This window comes from Mytilus californianus, unplaced genomic scaffold (assembly GCF_021869535.1).
Source record: "Mytilus californianus isolate M0D057914Y unplaced genomic scaffold, xbMytCali1.0.p SCAF_8, whole genome shotgun sequence".
In the NCBI taxonomy this organism is placed as follows: Eukaryota; Metazoa; Mollusca; class Bivalvia; order Mytilida; family Mytilidae; genus Mytilus; species Mytilus californianus.
Window position 1 is genome coordinate 101,131,697 of NW_026262734.1, and position 9,939 is coordinate 101,141,635.

At 30.2% G+C, this 9,939-nt stretch overlaps 2 protein-coding genes across 10 annotated transcripts in view; one reads left to right on the forward strand and one right to left on the reverse strand.

Annotated features, from left to right (window-relative positions):
• The window catches only part of LOC127710750 (glycosyltransferase 1 domain-containing protein 1-like), an 801,321-nt gene that overhangs the window by 559,918 nt on the left and 231,464 nt on the right, over positions 1-9,939 (reverse strand). The gene's annotated exons all lie outside the window — the stretch shown is intronic.
• Positions 1-9,939, forward strand: part of LOC127710745 (protein CASP-like) — a 106,509-nt gene that overhangs the window by 66,180 nt on the left and 30,390 nt on the right. For 3 of the 9 annotated variants that reach the window (XM_052216697.1, XM_052216700.1, XM_052216696.1), the window contains exons 14-16: positions 1,181-1,416; positions 3,365-4,442; positions 8,843-9,301. The exons of 2 other annotated variants lie outside the window; for them this stretch is intronic. In XM_052216697.1, the coding sequence (XP_052072657.1) occupies positions 1,181-1,416; positions 3,365-4,442; positions 8,843-9,301 (1,773 nt within the window). The remainder of the gene's footprint in view (positions 1-1,180; positions 1,417-3,364; positions 4,443-8,842; positions 9,302-9,939) is intronic. 4 more of the 9 variants (XM_052216699.1, XM_052216698.1, XM_052216701.1 and 1 more) reach the window with 3 other exon arrangements.

Consider the following 9,939-nt stretch of genomic DNA (forward strand, 5'->3'; position numbering starts at 1 on the left):
TAAAACTGTAATATATTCCATTTCATGTTATTTGTTAAATGAAATATTTCCTTGGTTAAAAATAAATCTTCAGTTCACATGAACTTATGATACTCATTCTTTAAAAGTACAGTGAACATGATTTTAGCAAATGTTTTCAATTGTCAAACACCAGATATTTCTTCAAAGGAATGGGATTGTCATTTAGAAAAACATTTGAATTATCATTTAACAGTTTTGAAAATTATCAAATCTATTACATTTGCATATATAGTAATGGAAATATTTTATTCAGAATCAGGGCTTTTCCATTAAAAGCAGCATTTTATATTTGGCAACGAAAAAAGATATATATTAAAACAGAAAAGTTAACTGAATCTTGTACATAAATTTCAATGGAAAAGCCCAGATTATTTTTTTTATATATATATATATTATCTATTTAGCATTTATCAATGTCATTTTCTCATTATTTATATTATATACCCAGAATGCATTGCTTTTTGTATGCTGGCTGCCATATTGGCTTTGGTTTTATACCTTGTCTCCTCTAATTCCTGGGACTGTGTTGCTTGCCCAATTCTTATTTATTCCATATGAGGCTGTTTGTTCTTTTCCTGTGTTGAAATTTATAAACTTTTTATTGTTTTCGAAATTTGGATTTGAATGGTCATCATATAAGTCAACAAAAATTTTCATGACTTTACGCCAGAAACAAAACGGATTCCTCTTATTTTTTATTATTGAATCATTTTTAAATTCAAATTCTTCTGATTCCCATATTTCAGTGAAAAATTTGTATCTCAATGTCAAAAAAATGTAATTAACTTTTTCAAATGCCAACTGATTGCATTTTAGCACAAGCTGCTTTGAAAATTGTTTTTATAAAATAAATAGCATTAAAAACTCATGTGCTTTCATTTCGTTAAGAAAAATTTAAAGAAGAAAACACCTATTTAATCTGGATTATAATGTATATTTTTTATTTGGAAAGATGCAATTTTTTTTTTTTATGATTTTAAAAATAATAAAGAAAATATTTTGATAATAAGACAACAGATTGTATTTCAAAAGAATTGTTTTCGTTACAACTTTTCTGACAAATAGTTATAAAAGTAAAGCAATCATTTAATTAAATTAACTTTTGATTCAAAAGGGAGACAAAAGAACCCATATGATTTGGCCCAATTTTACTTTTCAGTAAACAGGGCAGTCAGCATACCAGGGGCGAATAGTACTTATCCTCCAATCAGCATACCAGGGGTGAATAACTCCTATCCTCCTGTCCTCTTCACAGGTTCCCAGCCACTGGTATCCAGTGTACAGAGAGAAGATGCTCACACTGAAGAAAGAATTGCTCAAATTCTGAACGAAGCACAACAGGCCATGCAGATTAAGAAAGCCATGGAACAGGTACCAGTTTCGGCATATCAACACGTAAGGATGTTCGCTCGTCACAGAAGTATTTAGTGACCCCTCGAATGTTTTCCCTGTATAGTATGTTGATAAAAGTCATTCCTTTCCCATACTTTGTCTATTATTCTATACAAATTTTTAAGTTTGGAAAAAATTTCTTTGAACTCATTTTCCAACTGATTTTCATGACATTATCATTATTAAGCTCAGAAATATTATTACAGTTTTCTCTTTAAAAATATCAAATTTTCATAGTTTAGTATAAATTAGTGCTATTTAGAATTCACAGGTTAAACATTAACTTACTAACTTACTGTGTTGTTATCACAAGTTACTATATGTACAGTAATAGTGTAACATCAAAACTTAAGTTTGTAATTACACTATGAATTCATGAAAATAAAAAAATTCAAAAGGAAATATTTGACAGTAACCATTAAAAACCATAACATACATGATGATTTAATGAAAATAAGAGAAAATATTAGCTTCAAATTTTCTGGGGGAAATTTATCAGTTTATAACAAAAACATAAATGACATAGAATGAAAAAGAACTTAAATAAAAAAAAACAAGAATGACTTTTGTCTACATACTGTAGTGCACTAATTATTTATACCAAACAAACCCTACATGTTTATTTATATTTTGAACATTTATGTATAAAAAGACATTAGTACTCCTTTGCAAACTATTTTTAAGTTTTTTGTTATCCTCTCCAGACTCTCATTTCACCTTTATATTTAGTTTCATGCAATTCCTGTGAAATCTGAAGAAAAAAGATGTTTGTTTTAAAAAAGTGATTTTTTATATAGCATGCGTTAATTTTCTAAACAAGCATTTTTTTATTGATTTCAGTTTTGGTACATAAAATCTAAAAAAGATGTTGTTATTTTAAATTTTAATAGCGAACATCCTTATCAAATTTATAGGGAAACAGCATTTTATCTACTCATCTGTTGAATTACTATTCAATAAATCTTTTCATGTTAAGTTATAAAATATAAAATTTAAACTATGATATTTCAACTACTGTAAGCATTGATATTTCAAGGTTTATTATTTTTCACGATTTTCTTTAATTTTTTTTTTGGGGGTGGGGGAGGGAGTTCACTTTGATTATTGATTGATAAGTTTAACCTTATATCAATATCATTGTTTTATACAAATTATTAGTATGGGGGACTTTTTCGTACATATGTGATAAATAAAATTAAGAAAGATATTTAACCCCTGTTCGAAAATTTCCATGATTACTGTATTTGAACAGAGATTTTAATACTAATTCCACAAAAATAGATTAAATACAAATATCTTTAAACAGTGCAACTTTTAGGCACAAAAAAGTGAAATTCAAAATGGAGAAAGATATCGCACAAAAATTACCTTTTACCACCTTCCTGGATATATAACTTAAGGGTTGAGACAGTATTCTCTTCACAACTATTAGTTGAAAAATTATAGAGTGTCCATGCTTTCATATATATATATATTACAATGTATGACAATATTCTGACACAAAGAAAGGCAGAGAATGACCTTGTGGATAAATTAATGATATAATACAGGGTTAATGTTATGAAATGGCTGATTCTACCTGATATTTGGAATAAATTGATAAAATGATACAGGGCAAACATCACGAAATGGCAGATTGTAATAGTATTTGGAATGAGGATGCTCTCTTATATGTTAATTTCTAGATGCATTAATTCTCAATAAATGAATTGTTAAAGTAGGAATTACTTCTTGACCTCTTAAAGTCTTTTGGTCTTTTGTGTCTTCAGGTTGCTGTCTCATTGATATACAGCCCATTTCTCTTTTAATTCATATTCTTTGTTAACATGTCACTGCAACTTGCACAAATGCTAAAAATAGTCACAGCCTTCATTAAATAATGCAAAAATATTCAAAAGTGAATTAAAAAATGAGGTTTTGTGTAAATAAGCATATTTTTTTTATCTTTCAGCAACAAGTTGCTCATGCCATGGTCAGCAGTATATATAAACAAGAAATGTCACGACTAGCCATGATGTCCGGTCATCATCATCCTCTGGCATCACCAACAGGTACACCTTACAGTCAATCAGACTCCAATCTCAGCCCTACTGGTCACAGGGACAGTGAAAATAGCCTTAGAAATAACATTAATGGTAATGGCAGAGATTCTAGAGAAATGGTAGAGAGAATTTATCGCCAAGAGTTAATGAAGTTAGCCCAGGCGGCAGAAAATGCAGGAAATATGGCAGCAAGTTCAATGTATCAGAGAGAACTACAACAGATGGCACGGAAAGTTCACATCCAAGAACAGACAGAGCCTGGCGAGATTAGACGAGCAAGATCATCTCCCGACAGGAATTCGATTAAAATGGAACCACCAGACAGTACAGTAGAAGATACATTGAATTTATCCATAAACAACAACAATGGCCCAATCGACTTGAGTAAGCATGGCAGCTCAGCACCTACAACACCAACATCGGGAGGTTCAGACAAATCTCCTTCAACAGAAACTGCTCATCCATCTGGTAGTGCCTTTTTCATCGTTCAGCCAAAGGTTAATGGCCATGCTAATGGTTTTGAAAACAACCAGTTTGCCCCTTATTCGGCCCCTGAGTGTGTATCACCTTTACAAAGAATGCAGAACATTGCCAATTCCTTAATGTCAAGGCCACACATGGGAATGGCAGCTGCTAAACCACTCCGGGCAGTTCTGCCTGCTATTACACAAGAACAGTTTGATAGTTACGCCACCATAAACACTGATGACCTGGTCAAACAGGTCAAAGAAACATTGAGTCAGTACTCAATCAGCCAAAGATTGTTTGGAGAAAGTGTACTGGGGCTCTCTCAGGGGAGCGTAAGTGATCTGCTTGCTAGGCCAAAACCTTGGCACATGCTCACACAAAAGGGGAGAGAACCCTTCATTAGAATGCAGATATTCTTGGAAGACACAGAAGCAATTCCAAAACTTGTAGCATCACAGTACCACATTCCACCAGAAAAACTGATGAGAAGTGCCTCAATCCCAAAGCCAAATGAAATAGGTAAGATTTCTATACAAAAGACAATAATATCTTTGTATGTAAAAATTCAGTTGTCAGCAAGGATTTACTTTGAGAATTCAGTTTTTATAGGGCCTGTTCTCTTTGTGCTTTCATGTTTGACTGTCAAATCAGCCTTAAGATTGATTGATTGTTGTTTTTGATTTATATCCAGTGGCAAATATTTCATGCATATTCATGAAAATCAATTTTAACATTATGCACATGCAAATTATAATTTAATGAAGAAATTTGATTATTGTAAAGTGTAATATTATTTGCATCTCATTCAACCTGTTACAAATTGATTCATGTGAAAGGAATGAATGATAAAAACAATGATTTTAGATGCTCAAAGGGGACAGTCACTACTTCTTTAATAGATGTTGAAAATCAAATCTTATTTATGATTATGTAATATTTAATGTTTAAAATTTTAAATTACAAATGAGTGTAAACAAATTTCTTTAAAAAATTACATTAAGCTCAATTTGTGTGCATCAGAAAGTGAAAAAAGAGAAGAAAAAAAAAGCATATGATTTGAAGCCTCATTTTGGATTATATTTAAAAAGTAATGTATAGTATTAGATTCTTTTAGTATTTTTGTCAGTACATGTATTACAGATAGGCAGTATCTATAATATTTTTTATTAATGACTGTGGATTCATTTATTTTGTGGATACCAGTTTTCATGGTTAGAGGATATTATTTTTGTGGTTTATTCATATATCTACGAATATTGGTACTCCACAAGAGATACTGAATCAACAATAGTTATATACTGTGTGTCCCACTTAAAAGGAATAGTATTTTTTATGAAATTTAAAGTTGTTGATGAAAATCTTGAAAAAAAAGTATCGAAGAATTCACAAACCATCAAAAGTTAGAAACACTTTGCAATCAATACATGCTGATGTCATCTTATGGACTACTGACTTGATTTGCTTATAAAAAGAACACTCATGACAAGGATAATTTTACAATAGAAGAGATGAAAAGGGAATTTCTATTAATTACGTACATGCAATCAAAGTTGATAAATATTAAAAAGAATATTTAAAAAATTAAAAATATTTAACATTCTTTGTTTTCCTGTTTGTAGTTTAAACAGGAATTTAAAAGTAAAATGGCATTCCTGAGATTGTTGGACACACAGTACCAATAAATTATGCATATGAAATGCACATTAATAAGTAAGATTTGGTAATAAGTTGTCTCATGAAGTCAACTTTTGCTGGATCTTTCCATTTGCTTCTAATTATTCAAAACCTGATTTACATTTCATGTAATTTATTACAACATGTTAAATAAATGCATTTCTATGATGAATGGCTTTAAAAGCTACAAACAGCGTAAAAAATTTAATGCAAAATGCAAAAAATTGATGCATGGCGATCAAGTTATATAGTAGCTGATATATATATTTCAAATATATACATATATACCCGGTTCTAACCAAAATGGAGGATGGATGCATGGCAGGCTCATTAAAATGCCATTGATTAAAACATCTGGCTGAACCTGACAAATTAACAAAATGGCTGCCCAATATATATATCATATCATACTATATACTAACTCATCTTTTATATCTGTATATACATATCTTACAGTCTAATCTTAACTCGGAACAAATGTATGCTTCAGGTAAGCATTCTCCTTACCTGCCAAAGTCTAAATAAAGGGTCTCGGGGAAGGGGGAGGGGGGAGTGGGGTAAACCATTCTATCTAATTTTTGAAAGGTGGATACGTGGGTTTCTACCTGGAAAAGGGAAGGTGAGGTTGGTCAGACTAATTTTCTTCTGATTTGTACTTGATTTCAACAACAAAAAATCAAAAGGAATGGGGGGTGAAAATCCCTGGCACCCCTCCTAGATCCCATATCACTGTTATATGAACAGTTAAATGCATCATATGTATAGACATTTTACTGACAATAGCCTACTGCATGCCATTTCTAAAGTTTCCAGGAATTCTGAATAACCTGATACTTTTTTCAAAGTTCATACTTGCATCATTTTTTTTTTTTTTTGGTAAAAGGGGATGGGAGTGATGACATGCTCAATTATGGTAATGCCTCCTTCCTTATTGCAAAATGCACCAATCAGCTTTGATATAGTTTCTTTTTACCTCATTTGCCTTACTTTAATGACTCCTGACCCTTCCCTCGTTCAGAGTACATTTCCTCCAATGACCTAAGAAATAACCCTATTTTCGTCAGATACTAACTGATGTAAAATAATTTTGAAGCATACATGTGTCACACCTATATACTGTATATACAACATATATCCAGCATCTAACATGATTTGTGGCTTGTCCTGATATTGCTAGTTCATTTGTCCTTAGTTTTCTTGTCTTGTTTTATTCAGCTGATTTAGTTTGCCTTTGCGTTTATCAACATTAGATTCTAAGGGATTCAGGAGTTCTGAGAAGTAAAGGTTAGAGGGTTCTTATTTAAATATTTTTCTTGTGTGTAAGGTATCTTTAATTTTTTGGAACGATTTGAAAGATATCTAATATATATCTCAAAAGTATACAATTTGCGTAAAAATAAGTATTAAAATATTTAAGTTTGTGATTGACGTTCAACTTTTAAAAAATGAAATACACTGTGTTTAGAAATACAATTGTAAGTTCATATTCATATAACAGATTAGGAAAAATGGTTCGAACTTGTTCCCATTGAAATATTAAAAGAGTTTCCCTAGATCTTTATTCTTTTGAGCTCAACGTCCTGTGTGTCGATAGAACAATCATTATGAACTATAGATACTTAATTTGATGTTTCCAGGGAAATGATTGGTATTAAATACAACCTTGCATGCTTGCTGATATGTTAGAGGATAATGAATTTCAATGGTATTTGTAAACCTTGTTCAGGAAAATCAAGATAGGATAAATTGAACCCCTGTTCTTATTTTTATTTTGGGAGATAGATTTGGGTCTAAATTAAAGCAATATATATTGTGATACTTCTTAATAATGTAATATTTATCTTACTATTTTCAAAAATAAAATAAAAATATGGGTCATTAAGATTTTTTATCAAGTAACAGGCTGTGCAAAATTGTAAGATTTTGTAAAGATTAAACTTGTGTGACTACAAAAATACTAAACAGTAGAAATTTAAAGTAAAAATATGAGAAGATAGCACTTGTTATGTGATTTCAGATAATGAAAAAGACAATTGGGACCACCAAACCTGTTTACTTACTAGATTACAAAATGGAGAAATTTACTGTACATTCTTTTATAAAAAATAATTTTCTGAATTATCTCCCCTTAGATAACAAAGTTTTATTTTTCTTTTCATATGAATTTCATTTTTTCATTAGATTTGCTAGTTTTATGCATTTTCAGAAAAATTTGGACCACCAAACCTGTTTTCTTTGCAACATTACAAAATACAGAAGTGTGCAGTTTCAGTCATAAAAATTAATTTTCTGAATTATCTCCCATCAAATAACAAAGTTTAAACATTACGAATTGATGGAAATATATTTTTTTCATTTAAATAAAAAGTCTCACAAATGAATTTCACTTTTGCATTCAATTTTCTAATTTTAGCAAAAATCTAGACCGATCATTTGCAGCTAATTAACAAAAATAATTATAACCCATGATCAACCTTTACACAGGATGATCATAATAAATTTTTATTGCTAGTAAATCTTGTTGCATTTTAAAAAATATCAAACTTAAAACTTATCTAGAACAAATTTGACTTGAATATACTTTGAATAAATATTACTGATATTATTTAAATTAATTGTTGCCTCAAGTTTCAAAATGACCAAATACACTTTGGTTACATAGGAGCCCAGATGTTGACCATTAAAAAAATTGTATTTCTTTTGATAATTTTGTAAAATTTATGTTAATCAAATTCTTCTATAATTAGTTTTTGCCAAAAGAAAAAAAAATTCTGGAATTTTTTTTAATCAACATTTAATTAACATTTATTTAAAATGAAGGATTAATAAAAATGATTTTGAATTTAATTGATTCATTTGCTTAGTTTTTGAATAAACAAAATATTTCCATATTTTTTAGGCTTTTGACAAATATTGATACAACCCCTTCATAGAATTAAACTTTTAGAAAACAAATGTTTTCCATGTCCTATTTAATATATTCAATTTTGACAACCCCAAATTTAATACTCTGATATAACTTTAAATTGTAAAATAAATTAGGATATTGATAACTGTTTGACGTTAAATGCCTGTGCTGCTTTTTAATTTATAAAGTCTAACATAATATACACATATAATCTTCTAGCTCATATTGGAATGACTTATATTGGCCATATACTAAACTTGCATCCCAATTTTAGTTACAAGTTTTTTGTTTGTTTTCCGTTTCACGTTTCCTTAGACATTTTTTTTCTCCTTGGTAGTTTCCCCTAGTGACAAGCCAACCAATCATGTTCCTGCAACCAGCTCCACCATTCACCAAGCTCCCACAGAACACCGCCCTCTCAACCAACACAATATCCATCTTCATCACCAACATCTACATCCCGCCCACCCGTTTATGAATCATCATCCGTACAACTGGGCCTCATTTTCATATCCATCCTCCATGTTGGAAGTGGTCGCCATGACATCAGAGATTGACACACTTGAGTTGACATCAAGAATTAAAGATGTGCTGCAGTTTCACAATTTGGGTCAAAAGTTGTTTGGAGAAGCTGTTCTAGGGCTTTCACAAGGCTCAGTCAGTGAATTGTTATCAAAGCCAAAACCGTGGCACATGCTTAGTATAAAGGGGAGAGAACCCTTCATAAAAATGCACTTATGGTTGAGTGACCCTCATAATGTAGACAGACTTAAACATTACCAGAATGAGGTCAAAGGTATTAATTAAATTTGTAATTCTATTCACTTACCAAAGTCATCAGTTGAATGTATGCAGACAATAATTAGAATTGCAGAATCTTTTTTGTAATATAAATTTCTGTTTCAAAATTTAAAATTTCTTATTTGGTAGTCTATATTGCATAAACAAACAATGTTTTGCCAATACACCAATTTTGAGTTCTGGGAATTTAATTTGACTGACCTCACTTTAGGGCTAAATCACCTCATGATCTTGGCAAAACAATCAATAAATTTTTTCCTTTGTGATAATAAATAAATTATATGAAAATGTTTTGTTTCCATCAATGGCGAAAGAACTCAAAATTGGCGTACAAGGTGTATAGTTGTTAAGTTTTACAAAACAAAGTCAAATTTAGAATAATGATTTAATGGTAAGAGTGAATTTCGGAAATTTTCTTCCAATGGAGAATAATAATGATAAATTTTCAGATTAATTCATATTTGAATTCAAATTATCAGAGTGATTTATAATAAAGATATTTTTACACAATACATCAGCATGCATATACAAATAAAAATGTAAAAGGTTTTCTTTGAGTAAGAAATAAAAAAATATACAACTGAAAATTGAAGCTTAAGATACTTAAATTTCAACACTAAGGGAAAATTCCTG